At 45.9% G+C, this 25,665-nt stretch overlaps 1 protein-coding gene across 3 annotated transcripts in view; it reads left to right on the plus strand.

The window, feature by feature from the left end:
• MARCO (macrophage receptor with collagenous structure) overlaps positions 1-25,665 on the plus strand; it is a 114,222-nt gene that overhangs the window by 58,604 nt on the left and 29,953 nt on the right. For all 3 annotated transcript variants that reach the window (XM_083154290.1, XM_083154291.1, XM_083154292.1), the window contains exons 2-7: positions 7,436-7,537; positions 10,011-10,280; positions 17,653-17,724; positions 18,990-19,076; positions 20,027-20,116; positions 22,439-22,492. In XM_083154290.1, the coding sequence (XP_083010416.1) occupies positions 7,436-7,537; positions 10,011-10,280; positions 17,653-17,724; positions 18,990-19,076; positions 20,027-20,116; positions 22,439-22,492 (675 nt within the window). The remainder of the gene's footprint in view (positions 1-7,435; positions 7,538-10,010; positions 10,281-17,652; positions 17,725-18,989; positions 19,077-20,026; positions 20,117-22,438; positions 22,493-25,665) is intronic.

Genomic DNA, 25,665 nt, shown 5'->3' on the forward strand with positions numbered 1-25,665 from the left:
ACGTAACCTGCGCTTTTCACTTATTGTTTCTCTGGTCATATTTAATCGCCATTAACACTAGTGATAGGGATATATCCTGTCTCCTGGGTACATCTAGTGATCTGGATATATCCTGGCTCCTGGGTACATCTAGTGATTGGGACATATCCTGGCTCCTGGGTGCATCTAGTGATTGGGACATATCCTGGCTCCTGGGTGCATCTAGTGATTGGGATGTATCCTGGCTCCTGGGTGCATCTAGTGATTGGGATATATCCAGTCTCCTGGGTACATCTAGTGATTGGGATATATCCTGGCTCCTGGGTGCATCTAGTGATTGGGATATATCCTGGCTCCTGGGTGCATCTAGTGATTGGGACGTATCCTGGCTCCTGGGTGCATCTAGTGATTGGGACGTATCCTGTCTCCTGGGTACATCTAGTGATTGGGATATATCCTGTCTCCTGGGTACATCTAGTGATTGGGATATATCCTGGCTCCTGGGTACATCTAGTGATTGGGACATATCCTGGCTCCTGGGTACATCTAGTGATTGGGAGGTAACCTGGTTCCTGGGTACATCTAGTGATTGGGACATTTCCTGGCTTCTGGGTGCATCTAGTGATTGGGACGTATCCTGGCTCCTGGGTACATCTAGTGATTGGGACGTATCCTGGCTCCTGGGTACATCTAGTGATTGGGACATATCTTGGCTCCTGGGTACATCTAGTGAATGGGATATATCCTGTCTCCTGGGTACATCTAGTGATTGGTATATATCCTGGCTCCTGGGTACTTCTAGTGATTGGGACATATCCTGGCTCCTGGGTACATCTAGTGATTGGGAGGTAACCTGGTTCCTGGGTACATCTAGTGATTGGGACATTTCCTGGCTTCTGGGTGCATCTAGTGATTGGGACGTATCCTGGCTCCTGGGTACATCTAGTGATTGGGACGTATCCTGGCTTCTGGGTACATCTAGTGATTGGGACGTATCCTGGCTCCTGGGTACATCTAGTGATTGGGACGTATCCTGGCTCCTGGGTACATCTAGTGATTGGGACATATCTTGGCTCCTGGGTACATCTAGTGAATGTGATATATCCTGTCTCCTGGGTACATCTAGTGATTGGTATATATCCTGGCTCCTGGGTACATCTAGTGATTGGGACGTATCCTGGCTCCTGGGTACATCTAGTGATTGGTATATATCCTGGCTACTGGGTACATCTAGTGATTGGGATATATCCTGTCTCCTGGGTACATCTAGTGAATGGGACATATCCTGGCTCCTGGGTACATTTAGTGATTGGGATGTATCCTGGCTCCTGGGTACATCTAGTGATTTGGATGTATCCTGTCTCCTGGGTACATCTAGTGATTGGGATGTATCCTGTCTCCTGGGTACATCTAGTGATTGGGACGTATTCTGGCTCCTGGGTACATCTAGTGATTGGGATATATCCTGTCTCCTGGGTACATCTAGTGATTGGGATATATCCTGTCTCCTGGGTACATCTAGTGATTGGGACATATCCTGGCTCCTGGGCACATCTAGTGATTGGGATATATCCTGGCTCCTGGGTACATCTAGTGATTGGGATACATCCTGTCTCCTGGGTACATCTAGTGATTGGGACATATCTTGGCTCCAGGGTGCATCTAGTGATTGGGACGTATCCTGTCTCCTGGGTACATCTAGGGATTGGGATACTGTATATCCTGGCTCCTGGGTGCATCTAGTGATTGGGAGGTATCCTGGCTCCTGGGTACATCTAGTGATTGGGATATATCCTGGCTCCCGGGTGCATCTAGGGATTGGGATACTGTATATCCTGGCTCCTGGGTACATCTAGTGATTGGGATATATCCTGTCTCCTGGGTGCATCTAATGATTGGGATATATCCTGGCTCCTGGGTGCATCTAGTGATTGGGATATATCCTGGCTCCTGGGTGCATCTAGTGATTGGGACATATCCTGGCCCCTGGGTGCATCTAGTGATTGGGACATATCCTGGCTCCTGGGTGCATCTAGTGATTGGGACATATCTTTGCTCCTGGGTACATCTTGTGATTGGGATGTATCCTGGCTACTGGGTACATCTAGTGATTGGGACATATCCTGGCTCCTGGGTACATCTAATGAATGGGACGTATCCTGTCTCCTGGGTACATCTAGTGATTGGGACATATCCTGGCTCCTGGGTACATCTAGTGATTGGGACATATCCTGGCTCCTGGGTGCATCTAGTGATTGGGACATATCCTGGCTCCTGGGTACATCTAGTGATTGGGATATATCCTGGCTCCTGTGTACATCTAGTGATTGGGCCGTATCCTGGCTCCTGGGTACATCTAGTGATTGGGTATATCCTGGCTCCTGGGTACATCTAGTGATTGGAATATATCCTGGCTCCAGGGTACATCTAGTGATTGGAATGGTATCCTGGCTCCTGCGTACATCCAGTGATTGGTACATATCCTGGCTCCTGGGTACATCTAGTGATTGGGACATATCCTGGCTCCTGGGTGCATCTAGTGATTGGGATACTGTATATCCTGGCTCCTGAGTACATCTAGTGATTGGGAGGTATCCTGGCTCCTGGGTACATCTAGTTATTGGGATATATCCTGTCTCCTGGGTACATCTAGTGATTGGTATATATCCTGTCTCCTGGGTACATCTAGTGATTGGGATATATCCTGGCTCCTGGTACATCTAGTGATTGGGACAAATCCTGGCTCCTGGGTGCATCTAGTAATTGGGACGTATCCTGGCTCCGGGGTACATCTAGTGATTGGGATATATCCTGGCTCCTGGGTGCATCTAGTAATTGGGACGTATCCTGGCTCCGGGGTACATCTAGTGATTGGGATATATCCTGGCTCCTGGGTACATCTAGTGATTGGGATATATCCTGGCTCCTGGGTACATCTAGTGATTGGGATATATCCTGTCTCCTGGGTACATCTAGTGATTGGGATATATCCTGTCTCCTGGGTACATCTAGGGATTGGGATACTGTATATCCTGGCTCCTGGGTGCATCTAGTGATTGGGATATATCCTGGCTCCTGGGCAGTGGCGTCACTAGGCAGGTGCGGGGGGTGCGGCCCGCACCGGGTGTCACCAGTTAGTGGGGTGACACCCAATGCTGCAGGTTAGGCGGTACGGGTGTGCCGGTACCCGGTACCGCCATATCACAGTCCCCCGAAACGTAAGCGGCGGGGGGCGCGGCCTATACAGGTCCGCCGCCCCCAGCCACAGCAGATTCCCTATGGAGGGGAGGGGCGGGGAGTGCATTGCGTGGCTCTCCTTCCTCTCCCTCCCCTCCCTCAGCAGCAGCAGTGGGAGGTGGCAGCAGCAGCGCGCGGTGGGAGCGAGGAGTGGACTCAGACTACTTGAGCAGGCCAGCCAGTACTGCAAGGTGAGTTGTGCAGTGCTGGCACTATGGGGGGGAATACCTGGCACTGTGGGGGCATGTGTGGCACTGGGGGGCATATGGCTGGCACTGGGGGTATATGTATTGCACTGTGTGTGCATATCTGGCACTGGGGGCATGTGTGGCACTGGGGGGCATATGGCTGGCACTGGGGGCATATGTATTGCACTGTGTGTGCATATCTGGCACTGGGGGCATGTGTGGAACTGGGGGGCATATGGCTGGCACTGGGGGTATATGTATTGCACTGTGTGTGCATATCTGGCACTGGGGGCAGGTGTGGCACTGTGGGGGCATGTGTGGCACTGGGGGGCATGTGGCTGACACTGGGGGTATATGTATTGCACTGTGTGTGCATATCTGGCACTGGGGGCATGTGTGGCACTGGGGGGCATATGGCTGGTACTGGGGGCATATGTATTGCACTGTGTGTGCATATATGGCACTGGGGGCAGGTGTGGCACTGTGGGGGCATGTGTGGCACTGGGGGCATGTGGCTGGCACTGGGGGCATATGTATTGCACTGTGTGTGCATGTGTGGCACTGGGGGCATGTGTGGCACTGGGGGCATGTGTGGCACTGGGGGGCATATGGCTGGCACTGGGGGCATATGTATTGCACTGTGTGTGCATATCTGGCACTGGGGGCATGTGTGGCACTGTGGGGCATGTGATTCTGGCACTGTGGGGGCATATCTGGAACTGTGGGGGCATATGTGTATTTGGCACTGTGGGGGCTTATGTGTCTCTGGCACTGCGGGGGCATATGTGTATCTGGCACTGTGGGGGCATATGTGTATCTGGCACTGTGGGGGCATATTTTTAATGGACATCACATTATGGGGCGTAATGGGCATTACGGTGTGGGGAGCATTGGGTAATTGCCATCACAGTGTGGGGTGTAATGGGTATCAAGGTGTTGCGGCATAATGTGTAATTAGCATCAGAGTGCTGTGTAATTAGCATTGCGGTGTGGGCGTAATGTGTAACTGGCATCACTTGTGTGGCATTATGTGTAAATGGCATTATGTCATGTGTAATGGGTATAGTTCGCTAAAATGTGCAATCTGTAGGTACACAATACATTCATGGTACAGACCACGCCCCCTTCTGATAGGCCACACCCCCAATTTTTCGGCACGCACAAGCATCCACTCTCCGTCTTCCAGAAAGTTGGTGGGGGGGAGGGGTGACACCATCAGTTCCTACACCGGGTGACACCAACCCTAGTGACGCCACTGCTCCTGGGTACATCTAGTGATTGGGATATATCCTGTCTCCTGGGTACATCTAGTGATTGGGATATATCCTGTCTCCTGGGTACATCAAGTGATTGGGATATATCCTGTCTCCTGGGTACATCTAGTGTTTGGGACATATCCTGGCTACTGGGTACATCTAGTGATTGGGACGTATCCTGTCTCCTGGGTGCATCTAGTGATTGGGACATATCCTGGCTCCTGGGTACATCTAGTGATTGGGATATATCCTGGCTCCTGGGTACATCTAGTGATTGGGATGTATCCAGTCTCCTGGGTACATCTAGTGATTGGGATATATCCTGTCTCCTGGGTGCATCTAGTGATTGGGATATATCCTGTCTCCTGGGTACATCTAGTGATTGGGACGTATCCTGGCTCCTGGGTACATCTAGTGATTGGGACATATCCTGGCTCCTGGGTGCATCTAGTGATATGGACATATCCTGGCTCCTGGGTACATCTAGTGATTGGGACGTATCCTGGCTCCTGGGTACATCTAGTGATTGGGAGGTAACCTGGTTCCTGGGTACATCTAGTGATTGGGAGGTAACCTGGCTCCTGGGTACATCTAGTGATTGGGACGTATCCTGGCTCCTGGGTGCATCTAGTAATTGGTATATATCCTGGCTCCTGGGTACATCTAGTGATTGGGACGTATCCTGGCTCCTGGGTACATCTAGTAATTGGTATATATCCTGGCTCCTGGGTACATCTAGTGATTGGGATGTATCCTCGCTCCTGGGTACATCTAGTGATTGGGACGTATCCTGGCTCCCAGGTACATGTAGTGATTGGGACATATCCTGGCTCCTGGGTACATCTAGTGATTGGGATGTATCCTCGCTCCTGGGTACATTTAGTGATTGGGACATATCCTGGCTCCTGGGTACATCTAGTGATTGGGAGATAACCTGGCTCCTGGGTACATCTAGTGATTGGGACGTATCCTGGCTCCTGGGTACATCTAGTGATTGGGATGTATCCTGGCTCCTGGGTACATCTAGTGATTGGGATGTATCCTGGCTCCTGGGTACATCTAGTGATTGGGACATATCTTGGCTCCTGGGTACATCTAGTGAATGGGATATATTCTGTCTCCTGGGTACATCTAGTGATTGGTATATATCCTGGCTCCTGGGTACTTCTAGTGATTGGGACATATCCTGTCTCCTGGGTACATCTAGTGATTGGGAGGTTTCCTGGATCCTGGGTACATCTAGTGATTGGGACGTATCCTGGATCCTGGGTACATCTAGTGTTTGGGACGTATCCTGTCTCCTGGGTACATCTAGTGATTGGGAGGTAATATGGCTCCTGGGTGCATCTAGTGATTGGGACGTATCCTGTCTCCTGGGTACATCTAGTGATTGGGAGGTAATATGACTCCTGGGTACATCTAGTGATTGGGAGGTATCCTGGCTCCTGGGTACATCTAGTGATTGGGAGGTAACCTGGCTCCTGGGTACATCTAGTGATTGGGACGTATCCTGGCTCCTGGGTACATCTAGTGATTGGGATATATCCTGGCTCCTGCGTACATCCAGTGATTGGGACATATCCTGGCTCCTGGGTACATCTAGTGATTTGGAGGTAACCTGGCTCCTGGGTACATCTAGTGATTGGGATATATCCTGGCTCCTGGGTACATCTAGTGATTGGAACATATCCTGGCTCCTGGGTACATCTAGTGATTGGGATATATCCTGTCTCCTGGGTACATCTAGTGATTGGGGTATATCCTGGCTCCTGGGTACATCTAGTGATTTGGATATATCCTGGCTCCTGGGTGCATCTAGTGATTGGGACGTATCCGGGCTCCCGGGTACATCTAGTGATTAGGACGTATCTTGGCTCTGGGCAATTTCTGAGGGTCTCCATGTCAGTGTAATGTGTAAAGTGGCTTCCAGAATCAATGGGATTATATACATAAAACGTCCTTAAAGTTTGATGATACAGAGCCAGACTGGCTCTCTTCTTGGCTGTGTAAGGTGAGGAATGTTGGTTGGGCATTGGCATTATTTGCTCCAGGCCACTTACAGTAGGTACTTACTGTAAGTCTGGCTACCAGTGAATACAATATAGCCCCATCTGAGACACGTACAATATGGGACCAACTAATAATCATGATTACCAACTTAAATACTTCTGGAGGGGAGATGCAGCTGACTGTGATGAGTGCGGAAATCCTCTTGTCATTAGTCCTATTCTCATTGGAGTTGTGTCCTACAGGCCCCACCTCCTCCCATCCTGCCCAATTCACAAGGAAGTGGGCAGGATGCGAGAGGTCGACCTTCTTCTGCAGGAGACTTATCACAGGTTTGTGAGTCTCCAGGGCACTCCAGTCTCCAGGGCACTCCGGTCCCCAGGGCACTCCAGTCTCCAGGGCACTCCAGTCTCCAGGGCACTCCAGTCTCCAGGGCACTCCGGTCCCCAGGGCACTCCGGTCCCCAGGGCACTCCGGTCCCCAGGGCACTCCAGTCCCCAGGGCACTCCAGTCCCCAGGGCACTCCAGTCTCCAGGGCACTCCGGTCTCCAGGGCACTCCAGTCCCAAGGTCACTCCAGTCTCCAGGGCACTCCAGTCTCCAGGGTACTCCAGTAGAAAAGTCTGCTTTGCATGAGGTCCCCTATGTGTAGGGCGCTGCCTAGAATGGGGGAAGCTGCCACCATCACCAGGTCCTCACTGGGTGTAACCTGTCTCTGGGAGGTAAAGGAAACGCATTTATGTCTAATAACTGTCTTCTCCTCCTTCAGATATAAAAGCTCCAGAAAAGGCAAAAGTTAATGGTCATCAAATCTTTGTATTTGCGTATTTGATACTATTGACCGGCGGATTTGTCTACTTGGCCTACAGAGGTAACTACCCTCCAAAGTAGCTCATAGCTGGCACCAATTTGCAGGATACTGAGCACAACTGGTCATTATTAATCATGTGATATAGGACCTTATTCAGGACCGTTCGCAAAGGCCGTTCCTTCGCATGGGGACCGATGTTGTATTTCTGCGCATGTGCATACACAGGGTGTGTGCACCCATTGCGAATAGTCAGAATAGCACCCACTACAGCGGGCGGGGGGTGGAGAGGGGCTTGGGGCGACGGGCAAGCCCATTAGCATATGTAAACTCCAAGCATTTTATGGGTGTTTCCATGCTAATGAGGCCGTGACGTGGGCGCCGGGGGCGGTCAGCTGATATCAGTGGATGTCAGCTGCCCGCCCACTTCCTTCTGAATGTGCCTCAGAGCACTCTTACATATGCGTGCACCAGAGGTGTAACTATAGTCCCGCAGACCCTCTGGTCACGGAGTAGGTGTGGGTGCCGGGGGTCTGCAGGGCTATCGATGAGCTGCACTGCCTGCTGGTGCTGCTTACAGTTGCCGCCACCGGCTGTATGGCCGGAAGTCAGGACCCGCAGATCTACTAGTCTGCGGTCCCGGCTCTCCTGTCTGGCTCCTGCAGTGCAAATGAAAAAAAAAAAACAGCTCACTCAAAGGGGGAAATTTACTAAAGGAAATTTGTAAAAAATAGGTGTATTTGTATCCAGAAATACACTTATTTTTGACATTTACTATCCCGAAAATACGGCAATTCGTAGTGCTATCAATATGAATACGAATGGCCGTATTTTCAGGATAGTAAATGTCAAAAATAAGTGTATTTCTGGATACAAATACACCTATTTTTTACAAATTTCCTTTAGTAAATTTCCCCCAAAATGTCCGCCCCCTTAACAGCAGACACTTTTTGAGGACAATGGGGGCGGACATTTTGTGTGAGCTATTTTCTCATTAGTACTGCAGGATCCAGCCAGGAGGAGAGCCGTGACCGCAGACAAGTAGATCTGCGGTCCTGGCCCCACATCGGCAACGGGGGGGGGGGGGGGGGGGGTGCCACCAAAATTTATGGTGGGGGGAGCGTTTTTTTTTGTAGTTACGCTACTGGCGTGCACGTTCCACATCATTCGATGCGAATTCTCATCCCGGCGAATCAACCAGAGTAACCCCCATAGTATCAAATGTTGACACATTCAACAGTGATCGGAATGGGGCAAATTTGGCCCCATACTGAGGGTGCGGGGTCTGCGCGTGCATGTGTCTGCGCATGTGCAGACCACGGAAGTGAACGCTTATGTGATTTTCGACAGCGGGCCGGAGCAGGGGAATGCGCCGTGTTTTATGGGCACCCCCATGAAAATGCGAGACGTTTTTGTGGGAATGGAGGCGGGCCGATGCCTGTGGGGGGGCGGGCAGCTGACGTCACATGACATCAACACCCTCCCCCTTTTCTGCGGACACAGATGGAAATAAAAGTCAGATCAAACTGACTTTTATCTCCGAAGAGGAGAGAAATCATTCGAAACCATCGAATGTTTTCTCTCCCCTTCAGCTGCATGCGAGGGGATGTGTTTTCATGGTACTGAGGGGTTTCGGCGAGCCGTCCTGAATCAGGCCTACTATTCTCTCATGCTACACACTAACATATATCATGTGTGAGGCCACGCCCCCTCCCATGAGGCCACACCCTTGTTTGGGTGCGGATCCTGAATTACAACGTATTACAAATGTTGGAAGGTGAGTGTAAAACTGTCTATACAAACCCCGTCTCCTGCACAAGTTACACAGTGCTTGATTCATATTGACAGATGACTTTCTGGGGGTCATTCAGCTGCGGTTGCACCTGCGATATCATGCACAAAGTACTAGTTATAGTACATGTGCGGGACCGGTTCTGCGTGTGCATGCATGGGTCCTGCGATGTTGCAGCATGGTGGCAGCAGCCTGTCATTGTTTAACAGCCTTCTGCCGTTCGTGGGGAGCAAGGGTGCTATGACGCCTTCCGTTTGTGAAAATGATGGTGTGTAGGACGGGGGGAAAATGTCAGGATTCGCCGTCTCTGCAATGGGCGGCTTGGGTGGCACTGTGGGTGCTGCCCGGTGGTGGGAGAGAGACCAATACTGCGTCCTAAAATGCAGGTCGGATCGCCCCTGCAGAAGGAGGCGTCTTCATGTAATGGGAGACTACTGCTGCATTACCATTAACTAGTGCTATTTGGGCCCTTTTCATCCGATTCCGACACATTGGGTCGAGAAATCAGATGAAAAGTGTCAAATTGCATATGTTTTACCTCCAATTCCGATCCAATGCCTGGTCCAGTGCGCATCGGACCGGAGATTGCAAGGGCTGCAATATATATCCAATAAGGACTGCATACGGTGTATCGAATGTGATACTGCCACCAAGAAAGCTGCTTAGAGGCTTACACTCTATCACACTCACATCGGCGACGTTCTTTCCCATGAATCTGTAACAGTAATGTGTTCTATTTACCAGATTTCAGTCTGCACAAGGAGTTTGCGGCCTTCACAGCAGGATTCTGCCATCGGAAATGTCCGGATAATCCGCAAAGTAGTGAAAACCTTAATGGAGGATGGGAGGAACCGATCCCGGACTCTGAAGTGGCAGGAGTGGCGCATACACAGAACCAATCAGCGGAAAGAAAGGGGACAGAACATCTGAAGAACCTGGAGGATAAGATTCGTCTAATCCAAGTCAAGAACATGGAGCTCACACTGAGAGTCAGCAACATCACATTATTACCAGGTACCGGGTATTACCAGAACTCCTAACGCCTCCTCTCTCCTGCTCCACCTCCTGCTTCTCCCTGCTAGGGCTAGATAGAGGCACTTGAGGTTCCTCAGCTGTTCCTGTAAACTCTCCATGTGTGCTTCTCCCCTTCTGTTCCTCAGGCCACTTGCCCATCTGTGCCCCTATCCAGTTTCCCATCTGTGCCTTTGCCATCTTCTCCATGTATGCCTCTGCCCCTCCCCCCCACTTCATCAGTGCCTCTGACCCTTCATCTTCTGTTTCTCTGCCCAGTGGTTGACCTACATTTTTGGGACCCTGAAGCTCGATTTGTTAACAAAGCCATTCTGTGTGATTGGGCGAGATTCATTGGGGCAGTAATTCTACCCCGTCCCCTTGAATGTCTACCTCTCACAGAACTCACATTCGACCCATCCCTGCCCCTTTCCCATATATATTTCTACCATCTTCTCCATGTGTTTCTCTGCCCCCCCCCCCCCTCCACACGTGTATCCGCCCTTTCCCACATCTGGGCATCTGCTTCCTCCAAGCATGTGCCTCTGCCTCTTCCCCATGGGTGGTGACTGCCAATCAGAGCAAGATCACGTACAATGCCTCATAACTCAGCTACACGATGACATGTTTTCCTACCAAATTTTCCTTCATTAAAGAACTTGTCCCTGTCCCAATAATTGTTTTTGTTATTACTGCTACAGAACTAACCAATCCCAGCCCCTCTCTTCAACACGTCAAGGCCCAATCACATGGAATGACACAAATTAGCTCTTATTTAAAATTGAAATAATGAATCTGGCCAATAAAATCTAATGATGTGTAACATGTGCAGAGTACCGCGGGTAATGCCCAGGTGTGTGACTGTATTACAGTGTGTGACTATATTTCGGTGTGTTTGACAGTATTACTGTCTGTGAATGTATTATGGTGTGTGTGTCTGTATTCCGGTGTGTGTGACTATATGACAGTGTGTGACTGTATTACGGCGTGTGACTGTATTACGGTGTGTGTGTGTGACTGTATCACGGAGTGACTCCATTACGGTGTGTGTGTGACTGTATTACGTGTGTGTGAGACTGTATTATGGTGTGCGTATGACTGTATTACTGTGTGTGACTGTATTACAGTGTGACTGTATTACGGTGTGTGTGTGACTGTATCACGGTGTGACTCTATTACGGTGTGTGTGACTGTATTATGGTGTGTGAGTGACTGTATTACGTGTGTGTGTGTGTGACTGTATTACTGTGTGTGTGACTGTATTACTGTGTGTGTGACTGTATTACTGTGTGTGACTGTATTACGTGTGTGTGTGAGACTGTATTACGGTGTGTGTGTGTGACTGTATTACTGTGTGTGACTGTATTACTGTGTGTGACTGTATTACGTGTGTGTGTGAGACTGTATTGCGGTGTGTGTATGTGACTGTATTACTGTGTGTGTGACTGTATTACTGTGTGTGACTGTATTACGGTGTGTGTGACTGTATTACAGTGTGCGTGTGACTGTATTACTGTGTGTGTGACTGTATTACGGTGTGTGACTGTATTACAGTGTGTGACTGTTATGGTGTGTGTGTGTGTGACTGTATTACGGTGTGTGTGACTGTATTACTGTGTGTGAATGTGTTATGGTGTGTGTGTGACTGTATTACGGTGTGTGACTATTACGGTGTGTGTGACTGTATTACTGTGTGTGACTGTATTACGGTGTGTGTGTGACTGTATTACTGTGTGTGACTGTATTACGGTGTGTGTGTGACTGTATAACGGTGTGTGTGTGACTGTATTACTGTGTGTGACTGTATTACGGTGTGCGTGTGACTATTACTTGTGTGACTGTAACGGTGTGTGTATGACTGTATTACTGTGTGTGACTATATTACTGTGTGTGTGACTGTATTACTGTGTGTGACTGTAACAGTGTGTGTGTGACTGTATTACTGTGTGTGACTGTTATGGTGTGTGACTGTTATGGTGTGTGTGTGACTGTATTACGGTGTGTGACTGTATTATGGTGTGTGTGTGTGTGTGTCTGTATTTTGGTGTCTGTGACAGTATTACTGTGTGTGAATGTATTATGGTGTGTGTGTGAATGTATTACGGTGTGTGACTGTATTACGGTGTGTGTGTGTGTGACTGTATTACTGTGTGTGTGACTGTATTACTGTGTATGTGACTGTATTATGGTGTGTGTGGCTGTATTACGGTGTGTGTGTGTGTGTGTGTGTGACTGTGTTACTGTGTGTGACTGTATTATGGTGTGTGACTGTATTACGGTGTGTGTGTGTGAGACTGTATTACCTGTGTGTGTGACTGTATTACGGTGTGTGTGTGTGACTGTATTACTGTGTGTGCCTGTATTATGGTGTGTTTGTGACTGTATTACAGTGTGTGACAGTATAACGGTGTGTGTGTGACTGTATTACGTGTGTGTGTGTGACTGTATTACTGTGTGTGTGACTGTATTACTGTGTGTGTGTGACTGTATTATGGTGTGTGTGACTGTATTACAGTGTGTGTGTGTGACTGTGTTACTGTGTGTGACTGTATTACAGTGTGTGTGTGACTGTATTATGGTGTGTGACTGTATTACTGTGTGTGACTGTATTACGGCGTGTGACTGTATTACGGTGTGTGACTGTATTACGGTGTGTGCGTGTGACTGTATTACGGTGTGTGTGTGACTGTATTACTGTGTGTATGACTGTATTATGGTGTGTGATTGTATTACGGTGTGTGACTGTATTACAGCGTTGTGTTTGACTGTATTACTGTGTGTGACTGGATTACGGTGTGTGTGTGTGACTGTATTACTGTGTGTGTGACTGTGTTACTGTGTGTGACTGTATTACGGTGTGTGTGACTGTATTACAGTGTGCGTGTGACTGTATTACTGTGTGTGTGACTGTATTACCGTGTGTGACTGTATTACGGTGTGTGACTGTTATGGTGTGTGTGTGTGACTGTATTACGGTGTGTGTGACTGTATTACTGTGTGTGAATGTGTTATGGTGTGTGTGTGACTGTATTACGGTGTGTGACTATTACGGTGTGTGTGACTGTATTACTGTGTGTGACTGTATTACGGTGTGTGTGACTGTATTACTGTGTGTGACTGTATTACGGTGTGTGTGTGACTATTACGGTGTGTGTGTGACTGTATTACTGTGTGTGACTGGATTACGGTGTGCGTGTGACTATTACTGTGTGTGACTGTAACGGTGTGTGTATGACTGTATTACTGTGTGTGACTGTATTACTGTGTGTGACTGTATTACGGTGTGCATGTGACTGTATTACAGTGTACGACTGTAACAGTGTGTGTGTGACTGTATTACGGTGTGTGACTGTTATGGTGTGTGACTGTTATGGTGTGTGTGTGACTGTATTACGGTGTGTGACTGTATTATGGTGTGTGTGTGTCTGTATTTTGGTGTCTGTGACAGTATTACTGTGTGTGAATGTATTATGGTGTGTGTGTGAATGTATTACGGTGTGTGACTGTATTACGGTGTGTGTGTGACTGTATTACTGTGTGTGTGACTGTATTATGGTGTGTGTGGCTTTATTACGGTGTGTGTGTGTGTGTGTGTGACTGTGTTACTGTGTGTGACTGTATTACGGTGTGTGACTGTATTACGGTGTGTGTGAGACTGTATTACCTGTGTGTGTGACTGTATTATGGTGTGCGTGTGACTGTGTTACTGTGTGTGACTGTATTACTGTGTGTGCCTGTATTATGGTGTGTTTGTGACTGTATTACAGTGTGTGACAGTATAACGGTGTGTGTGTCTGTATTTTGGTGTGTGTGACAGTATTACTGTGTGTGAATGTATTATGGTGTGTGTGTGAATGTATTACGGTGTGTGACTGTATTACGGTGTGTGTGTGACTGTATTACTGTGTGTGTGACTGTATTACTGTGTGTGTGTGACTGTATTATGGTGTGTGTGACTGTATTACTATGTGTGTGTGACTGTGTTACTGTGTGTGACTGTATTACAGTGTGTGTGTGTGACTGTATTACAGTGTGTGTGTGACTGTATTACTGTGTGTGACTGTATTACGGCGTGTGACTGTATTACGGTGTCTGACTGTATTACTGTGTGTGCGTGTGACTGTATTACGGTGTGTGTGTGACTGTATTACTGTGTGTATGACTGTATTATGGTGTGTGATTGTATTACGGTGTGTGACTGTATTACTGTGTGTGTGTGTGACTTTATTACTGTGTGTGTGACTGTGTTACTGTGTGTGACTGTATTACTGTGTGTGTGACTGTATTACTGTGTGTGTGACTGTATTACTGTGTGTGACTGTGTTACGGTGTGTGTGTGACTGTATTACTGTGTGTGACTGTATTACGGTGTGTGGCTGTATTACAGTGTGTGTGTGACTGTATTACGGTGTGTGACTGTATTACGGTGTGTGTGTGTGACTGTATTACGGTGTGTGACTGTTATGGTGTGTGTGTGACTGTATTACGGTGTGTGACTGTATTACGGTGTGTGTGTGTGTCTGTATTACGTGTGTGACTGTATTACTGTGTGACTGTATTACGGTGTGTGTGTGACTGTATTACGGTGTGTGACTGTTATGGTGTGTGTGTGACTGTATTACGGTGTGTGGCTGTATTACGGTGTGTTTGTGTGACTGTATTACGTGTGTGTGTGACTGTATTACTGTGTGACTGTATTATGGTGTGTTTGTGACTGTATTACATTGTGTGACTGTATTACTGTGTGTGTGACTGTATAATGGTGTGTGTGTGTGTGTGACTGTGTTACTGTGTGTGTGACTGTATTACTGTGTGTGTGACTGTATTACTGTGTGTGACTGTATTACTGTGTGTGACTGTATTTTGGTGTGTCTGTGACAGTAATTCTGTGTGTGAATGTATTATGGTGTGTGTGTGAAGGTATTACGGTGTGTGACTGTATTACGGTGTGTGTGTGTGTGACTGTTTTACGGTGTGTGACTGTATTACTGTGTGTGTGACTGTATTACGGTGTGTGTGTGACTGTATTACGGTGTGTGTGTGACTGTATTACTGTGTGTGACTTTATTACAGTGTGTGTGTGACTGTATTACGGTGTGCGACTGTATTACTGTGTGTGACTGTATTACGGTGTGTGTGACTGTATTACTGTGTGTGCATGTGACTGTATTATGGTGTGTGTGTGTGTGACTGTATTACTGTGTGTATGACTGTATTATGGTATGTGACTGTATTACGGTGTGTGTGACTGTATTACAGCGTGTGTGTGACTGTATTACTGTGTGTGACTGTATTACGGTGTGTGTGTGACTGTATTACTGTGTGTGTGTGACTGTATTACTGTGTGTGACTGTATTACGGTGTGTGTGTGTGACTGTATTACTGTGTGTGACTGTGTTACGGTGTGTGTGTGTGACTATATTACGGTGTGTGTGACTGTATTACAGTGTGTGTGACTGTATTACGGTGTGTGTGTGTGACTGTATTACTGTGTGTGACTGTATTACTGTGTGTGACTGTATTATGGTGTGTGTGACTGTATTACTGTGTGTGACTGTGTTACGGTGTGTGTGACTGTATTCCGGTGTGTGTGACTGTATTACGGTGTGTGACTGTATTACGGTGTGTGTGACTGTATTACGGTGTGTGTGTGACTGTATTACTGTGTGTGACTGTATTACTGTGTCTGACTGTATTACGGTATGGGTGTGACAGTATTACTGTGTGTGACTGTATTACTGTGTGTGTGACTGTATAATGGTGTGTGTGTGTGACTGTGTTACTGTGTGTGTGACTGTATTACTGTGTGTGACTGTATTACTGTGTGTGACTGTTACGGTGTGTGTGTGACTGTGTTACGGTGTGTGTGACTGTATTACGGTGTGTGACTGTATTACGGTGTGACTGTGTTACGGTGTGTGTGTGTGACTGTATTACTGTGTGTGACTGTATTACTGTGTGTGACTGTACTACTGTGTGTGACTGTGTTACGGTGTGTGTGTGACTGTATTACTGTGTGTGACTGTATTATGGTGTGTGTGACTGTATTACGGTGTGTGACTGTGTTACGGTGTGTGTGACTGTATTCCGGTGTGTGTGACTGTATTACGGTGTGTGTGACTGTATTACAGTGTGTGTGTGACTGTATTACGGTGTGTGTGTGACTGTATTACGGTATGGGTGTGACAGTATTACTGTGTGTGACTGTGTTACTGTGTGTGTGACTGTATTACTGTGTGTGACTGTTACGGTGTGTGTGTGACTGTGTTACGGTGTGTGTGACTGTGGGGGTTATTCTGATCGGTGCGGCCAAACGTGCGTACGTTCCATATTAACGTACGCTCTCCGTACGCGGCCGTTGAGGTTAGGTCCACCCACAAATCAGCCGCATACGTACGGCCAGAAACAACGTCGAAGGGGAGTGGCGTACAATTGAGCGTACGCCAACGTACACGGACGGATCAGCCCTTGGACTCCGACAACTGGCGTACAACAGAGCGTACGCCACCGTTTACGGACGTCTCTCGTCCGTCTTCCCACCGACTTCTTGCGGCTATCTGAGCGTACGCCACCGTGCACGGATGGGTCTCTATTGTTTTCAATGGAAAACTCAGCGTATGTCACCGCTCATGAGAGTGAGCGTACGTCCGTGCACGCTGGCATACCCTTCACATATATGGACCTGCAAATCTTGCCTTTCAACTATAATTAAGACAATTAATTAATTATTCTAATTGTGTGCAAAATAGTGGGCATGGGCTTAAAACATTGCTGAAACATCCTTTGTAGGTGTTAGATGTGGTTTATGTTATTGTATCATAAATACAAAACCTATGTTTGTATTAGAGTGAACACGTTGACACATGTCGACGTGTAGATTGAGTGTGCTACTGTGTAAAGTCTATGAAAGCACGTAGTGAATGTGTATAACTGTTTAACAAATACCTACCTTAGCATATATAAGCAGGTCTTACAAAGATTCTTACCTTAAATTAAACAAACCTTTAAATGTCGAGAAGTATAGAAAGATAAGCTTCCAAGGTGTTTGAGTGCTGTGTGTGGCTTGCATGTAGTGAAATCATGGTTTGGACTTAATAGACTGCAGCATTGCTTATTACATTCAGGTGTATGTGTTTGAGTAGTAATCAGCGTAAATTAGCAAACCCAGGCGCACGCTGTGTGTGTGTGTGTGTGACTGTATTACTGTGTGTGACTGTATTACTGTGTGTGACTGTATTACTGTGTGTGTGTGACTGTATTACGGTGTGTGTGTGTGTGTGTGTGTGTGACTGTATTACTGTGTGCTGTGTCATAAATCATTCATGATAATACAGTATTATATTTATTCATATTCATTTTTTCTTGCTCATTTTAGGTGCGCCTGGAATCAATGGAAAACCGGGTCCCCCAGGAATTCCTGGAAGCAAAGGGGAAAAAGGGCACCCAGGTGAGGACTGAAATCAGCAGACAGAGGGGGTTATTCACAACTGATCTTTGCTATGATAAATTGCAGTGAAATCCCGCCCTGTGCAAGCCGGCGAATCACTTAGCTGGATGGGCGGTTCCCTGCAAATCCATATGCTCAACATTGTGCCCACAGCCGGGCCGCCTAAAAGGAGGCACGCCCACAAAATGCCAGGGTGCCACGCCACCTACGAATATCCCTGGTTGTCAATCACCTGAACAGCCAGCGATGGCTATCCATCGCATGGTTTGTTTGCACAGATGGCTCGTGCATCGCACTACAAATTGTGCGCACGCTCAGATAAACGCTCGTGCTGCATATATGCAGCTGAGCGATCTGGTCTGAATCAGGACCATGGTTCCTTAATGCACCGTGGCTAAGATCTGCCAGCTTATCTACGTGATCGCAAATTATAACATTTATGACCGCATGCTAATTGAACATATGTGTATTTATAACCGTTCTATGACATGACATTGGGTACAGCATGTTACATGTATTGTATATAGTACTGTTTATAGAAACCCCTAGATGACTGTTCATTTCCACATAAGGAAAACCTTTGTATAATCAGGATTAATGGACCCCACGTTATAAATTATTACAGATATTAGAAGTCACCATGACCTGCAGGGCCGCCAACAGGGGGGTGCTGTGGGTACAGATGTCCTGGGTCCCAGCCTCAGCTAATTGTGCCAACCACAAACCCCCCCTCCCCAGACTGCCTCCGCTGCGCTGCTCTCAGAGTCTCAGTGTGCTGAACAAAGCAGGTCTTATTCAACCCAGGTGGCCAATTAAAATGCTGCACTGGCTTTTGAGCCAATCAGAGCTAATGTACTGGCTGCCAATCAGAGTGACTGCCACTATGCGAGCTCTGATTGGCTCACTAGCCGGTGCTGCATTTTATATGGCCACCGGCATTCTGAATTGAAGAAGCCTGTGCTCAGCGGAAGAGGAGATGGGGGAGCAGGAGCCGGGTTACAGTAAGTCAAGTAAGGAGGGGGGGCGGGGCCCGGAGCCCGGACTGGAAATGCGTCCCGGGCCCCAAAATTCCTGATGGCAGCCCTGCTAACCTGTATAGAACACTCAGCCATAGCATTGCATTTATCTGTGGCTACAGAGCTTCTGAGTGAGTTCTAATATCCATATTATGTACAGCATGGAGTGTATTATCCCAAATAGTATCTACACATAAGTATATACGTGATGGATGATTGTTCTGATCCTATTATGTTGTATGGATTTAGGACTACCTGGCCAAAAAGGAGATAAAGGGCTCAGTATAGAGGGCGCCCCTGGCCCCCCAGGACCTCGAGGACCATCAGGACTGAATGGTGAGAACTGTCCTTAACACGTGACCTAATTATGTATAGATACAGTGGGGAGGGGTTCGTACCATGTGATTAATGGTATGCCATCATTGCCATTGGCATCGATTGCAATTCTGCAACTGGCCATCGATAGTGCTAAACTATGCAAACTATGCTATGTGGGTGTCGGGGGGGGGGGGGGGGGGCAGAGCTATGATCCGTGTCCCGGCACTTTGCAAAGAAAAAAAAAGTAAAACATTGTTTTGCTGTTTCATCGATGGAGGGAAACCATCTGGTTCTCCCCCATCGATGGCAAAAGTATTCAACATCGACCATGAACCATCGATGATTTTGAATCACTGATGGTCAATAGCCATCCCTAGTATGGATATGACAGGGGGGGGGGGGGGTTATACCATGTGACCTAGTGCATGGAGACGACATTGGGTGGAGACTGTAACAAATGATCTAATGTCAAATGCAAGTAGGGAATTTTGGCTGCAGGTAGAACAAGACCTTTCACATGGGAACATGGAGGTTCAGCTGTGCAATTCATTTCATGCATTGGGCCTGATTCTACACGGCTCTGTGCGCACAAGGAGAAATCCATTCGTAATCACTCATCATTGAATGCAATACCCCCTCCCTCCCCGTTCGCAGGTTCCAATTAAGTCTAGACTTAGCCAGCTCTGCAAAGGCTGTCATTGGCCCTTCTTCCCAATGGCCGGCGACGCCTGCGTTTTCTCAGACACTCCCATAAAACACAGGTGTGCCACCCACAAACGGCCGCCGCCTTTCAATCACATTCCAGAGGACAGCGAAGAGTAGGTAATATGAGATGATGCTGTAAAGCGCTTTCATACCTTTTTGTCTTTTGGCTTCTGCTCAGTCACATTAGGTCTGTGTGAAAGACTATGTACGACCATCTATATACTCCAAATGGAATAACAGTACTTACCTACCATGTAACACAGGTTCTATAGGAGTTCCAGGTGTTCCCGGCCTCCATGGTATGCAAGGTGCACCAGGGCAGAAGGGTGATATCGGTGTCACTGGGATGCCAGGTAAGGAATGCTCAATCACACTAGGGCTCCGCAGCCCAGGTGGTGGCAGGGGGGAGCAGGCTACATCGGGGCACCGTGAAGCGCCCAGGGGCTGTGGGTGCAGGGACTGGGCACCCTTGTCTCCAATGCAGAGCCTCCTCCGTCATCTGCAGCTATTCCCCAGTCACTGCGATGCATTATTGCCGCCCCTGACTGCCCCGCTGCTCTAACTGCACCCGCTGTCTCTGGATCCCAGACCCCATCATCTGGGGCTCCTGCATCTGCGCTCCGGGGGCTGTGTACAGCGGTGGTCAGAGCAGGCAGTCCGCAGTGTCCGGGAAGCGCTGAGTGAGCAGACACTGCGGACAGTGGCGGGAGAATTTGAAAATTCAAAAGATAGGTCACTGATTGGCTGAGAGAGAAAGCACTCTTAGCCAATCAGCGGCCAGCCTACCTTTTGAATTTCCAAATTCTCCCTCCGCTGTCCGCAGTGTCTGCTCACTCAGCGCTTCCCGGACACTGCGGACTGCCCGCTCCGACCAACGCTGTACAAAGCCCCCAGAGCGCAGATGCAGGAGCCCCAGATAATTCAAGGAAGGAGGGGACAGGGACTCCAATCAGCTGGGGCTTGTGAGTGAGACTCCTGCTTGCAGGGGAGGGCGGGTCACAGGTGTTCCAGGCCCATGGATGCGAATGGATGACACGGGAAGCTGGGGATCAAGACTGGGATCGAAAAAACCAAAGGAGGTCTGGGATCCTGAGGTGGCGGGCGCAGTGAGAGCAGCAGGGCAGTCAGGGGTGGGCATAGTGCATCGCAGTGACTCAGGAGTAGTTGCGGGTGACGGAGGAGAGAGGCTCTGCATGGGAGACAATAGTGCCTAGTCCCTGTACCCACAGCCCCCTGGTGCTTTACGCTGCTCAGGTACCACCGTGACCCTGCAGGAGGTGTGTGTGTGGGGGGGGGGCACCACAGAATGTTTTGCTTGGGGGAGAATATTTACTAGTTACGCCACTGTTCAATCACAAGAAGGAATAATACGTCGCAGGAGGAAATAGTCAGTGACAGGAAGGAATTATCAGCCACAGGAGGAAGGAATAAGCTGACACAAGATCACTTACAAGAAGGAATGGTTAGTCACGGGAAGCAATGATTATTCACAGTAAGGAATGATCAGTAACAAGAAGGAATTTTTAGTAATTTCTAAGAAATGTTTAGTCACAAGAAGGAATGATTAATCACAGGAAGCAATGATCAGTCAAAAGAAAGAATGATCACTCACAAGAAGGAATGCTTAGTCAAAGGAAGGAATGATTAGTCAGATAAACAATGATTAGTCAGAGAAGCAATGATTAATCACAGGAAGCAATGATCAGTCACAAGAAGGAATGATTAGTCACAGGAAGCAATGTTTAGTCACAGGAAGGAATGTTTAGTCACAGGAAGGAATGACTAGTCATAAGAAAGACTTATTAGTTATAAGAAGGAAATATCAGTAATATGAAGGAATAACCAGTCACAGGAAAGAATGGTAAGTTACAGAAAGGAATAATCTTACAAAAGACGGAATGCATAGTCACAGGAAGGAATGACTAGTTACAGGAAGGAATGTTTAATCACAGGAAGGAATGATTAGTCAGAGAAACAATTATTAGTCAGAGAAGAAATGATTAGTCACAGGAAGGAATGATTAGTCACAGGAAGGAATGTTTACTCATAAGAAAGACTTATTAGTTATAAGAAGGAAATATCAGTTATATGAAGGAATAATCAGTCACAGGAAAGAATGGTAAGTTACAGGAAGGAAAAATCGTACACAAGAGGGAATGCGTAGTCACAGGAAGGAATGATAAGTCACAGGAAACAATGATCACTCACAAGAAGTCACAGGAAGAAAATATCTGACACAAGAAGAAATGACCAGTTGTAGGAAGGGGGTGCCGGACTGTCGGACCCCTGTACCACACTCGTAGGAAGGTATGATCAGTTATGGGAAGTAATTCTCAGTCACAGGGGGGGGGATGCTGACTGCCAAGTCATAAGAAGTAGTACTTAGTCATTTGATTAAATTATAATTTACAGGCAGGAAACTATGTTTCTATGTATGTTATAATACACAGGGTGGAATGATCAATAGCAGGAATGGATTATAACACACATGAAGGAATGCTTAGTCAAAGGAATGAATTATAATGTACAGGATGGACTAATCAGTCACTCAATCTGACGACACCATGCAATACACAACTCAGTGTGATAATACCTCACAATACAACTCAATTTGATGACACTGCACAATGGACTATCAGAGATATTGTAACATTCAGCTGCTTTCTCCTGTTCAGGTGCTGCTGGAACTCCTGGGGCTGATGGTCAGAAGGGGCAGAGAGGTGACACAGGTATTGCACATAAAATAATTTACTCATCTTGAGTCACACGCATCTCGGAATGGGTGACTTTAACACTGTGCAACACACCTCGTGGTGGCTTGGGGGTGTTGGGTTGTTGCTGGCGCTGATGGTCTAAATGGGCTACTGCTGCATTGCTGCCTGGTTCTGCAGATCTCCTTTTTTTTGTCCAACTGCACAACTCTTCATTGAAAATGCCCCTCCCAAAATGGCCACCGACCTCACAAGAGACAGTCTATAAGGATGCTAGAGGAGGAGGCGGCCATTTTGGGAGCAGAAGCTCTAGAACTGGCGGTCTCCTGACAAAGGTCAGAATCCCTGCGACAATGAGCAGGTATAATGAGGGGAGGGGGGCACCTAAACTTTTCTAGCAGATGGGTGCTGAGTTTATTGTTACGCCACTGACTATGATGCATTCCGGTTGGATCCTTCCTGGTCTCAAAACCCTATGAGACGTCATTGGGGAAAAAACTTGCACATTATAATGTCTGCATTTTTCTCGACCGCTAAATTCGGCTTCCATAACATCCCAGCCCATATATATATATATATATATATATATATATATATATATATATATATATATATATATATATATATATATATATATATATATATATATATATATGGAGAGCAATAGTGGGTTGGCGCCCCTAATGTTGATCACTCCAATTAGATCAACCAAGCCTTAGTCAATATAAATCTAGCACATAGGAAAAAAGTCCATTCAATCTTTAAATATTTATTAAAAAGTCTTTTCTTTCCACACAGTGGTAATAGTTATTCCAGATCTTTGTACATGTCATTGATACATCTCTGGTACATGGAAACAGCAGAAGAAAGTAACCCAACGCGTTTCGCCCCTTTAGCGGGACTTCATCAGGGGTTAACTGTAAAGTTATACAAAAATAATTTATTCAAATAGTCATTGTTAAAAATTAAAATATGGACAGTTTTCATCATAACAGGCTAGTATACAATGTCTTAGGCAGCATACATCTTAATACTTATAGACATGATATACAGAAAAATCTATATAAAAAAGCGGAAGGAGTGAACAGGTGAAGAGAAGCAGAAAAATGGCAAAAGATTGATAGTAAGTCATTTCACGTAGCGTGCAATTACAACAAAATAAATTACATAACTGATCTCACGACAAGATTTTGTATAATTTTCACAGGTAGAGACAATTCATAACAGGTTTGTTAATATGTCCTTGTACAAATGAATGACCCAATGAGAACAATGTATATAAAAAAAAATTGGAAAATTTTAGGAATTTACCTATTTCCAATGTCTATGTAGGAGGACCAGTTGGTGGGGAAAGATTTTTTTCCAAACCTATGAAATTGTTGATTTAACAGTATTGAGTACATAACCTCAAATATGCAAGAACATTTTTTATACTGAGTTTGATATTTTTATTACTTACAATGTTGCTATAAAAGATTCCTTTCTCCCTTTAAACAACAATTTTCCAAAAAGGAGCCTTTAGAGGTGGCTATACCTACAGATGACATGATCATTAATATGATTGAGGACATATAGTGTGGTATTCCCCTATAATTAGGGATACATACCTATAGTGGATAAAAATGATGATAACTGTCTTCCTAAAGGATCTGGGGGGAGCCCAGTTGGTTTAAGAGCTAGATATCAGGTAGGTCCAGCTGTTCGAACAGATAATGAAACATCTATGATAATGTGCCACTCACTAATTTATAGCACCCATCTCCCAGTTGAGAAAGAAAAATACAAAGGGAGTGTACATACCTTAATACAATTTAAAAAGCGATAAATTCAGTACAGAATCAGGGGTGCTCCAGGAGGCAATCCTCACTGATTGATACAAAAAAGTAATATAAAGATATGTGCAGAGAGGCATATACGGACCCTCTATTTCAAATTCAGCTTATGTTGTTAACTGCCAAGTGGTATGAAAAAAAAAAAAAAAAAAAAAAGGGAGAATTCCTTAGAAGTATATAATGGGTAAGGGGGACTCTTAAGGTCCTTAATATAGTTTTTTGTTTAATATAAATTCGACCAAATGTTAGATGTTATACCTCTTATATCAAACAATAACCACTTAATCCAAAAACAGAGAATATACAAAGTATATAAAAGTAATTTTTTTTTTTTTTCAACTTTCATTAGGTAAATGGTAAACATAGTACAATTCCTTCCTCACAAGCATAGATTAACAATGCAAAGTTCTGCATACTGAAAGTGTTAATCAATATAAGTAGCTTACCCCTTAGTAGATGTGCTCTGGTCACTGGTTCAGTCTGAATGTGGCTTTCCCATGGTCTGGTATGGGTTTATATAGGACTAGAGTGTGACATCACTTCCTCCAATTATCCTAATGGCCTGTATTACAGGTGTTTTAAAATCCTAGCAAACCTCCTTACCATTTTCTAATATAAACTTTGCTTAATTGATTATTTCAACCAGTTAGCTAATATAATAATAATAATAATGAAGAAACACCGGAAGTGCCGCAATTAGGCACTGTCCGGTCAAGTTTAGAGGTCCCCACCTAAATACTGCAACAAGTAGGATGTTTTAAATGGTTCCCCACCATTAAAGATTGATGGAATGGTTCCTATTGGGACTCTATAGGTGATTGTTCATTACAATATTATAGGTGACCTATACAGTGAAGTTTGTTAGATTAGTGCTTCCTACTACTGGTGGATCGATTATCGGACCAGTTCCAGTAATTGCATACTCTTAGCAGAATAATGCATTATGAATCTACAAATATATAAATATGTGAATAACAACTAATAATATATAAACATATACGCATGAAAAACCCATATATATATATATATATATATATATATAAAAAAAATACATATATATATATACACATATATATATATATACACATATACATATATATATATATATATATACACACATACATACACACATATAGACAATATACATATGATAAATTATATATCAAATATTGTAATATAATAATGTAAATAGTGATCGACAATTTTGGAGTACTTTACTAGAATATCAAAGTGAACTCTAAAAAAAAATAGTGAATCGGTGAAATTATATTAGTAATTGCAATTATTGGTTAGTGATTATTATAAAAAATAATAAATCTGAAAAACTATTAAGTGATAGACCCTTATTTCATAATTTAA

This window comes from Crinia signifera, chromosome 7 (assembly GCF_055691185.1).
Source record: "Crinia signifera chromosome 7, ASM5569118v1, whole genome shotgun sequence".
In the NCBI taxonomy this organism is placed as follows: Eukaryota; Metazoa; Chordata; class Amphibia; order Anura; family Myobatrachidae; genus Crinia; species Crinia signifera.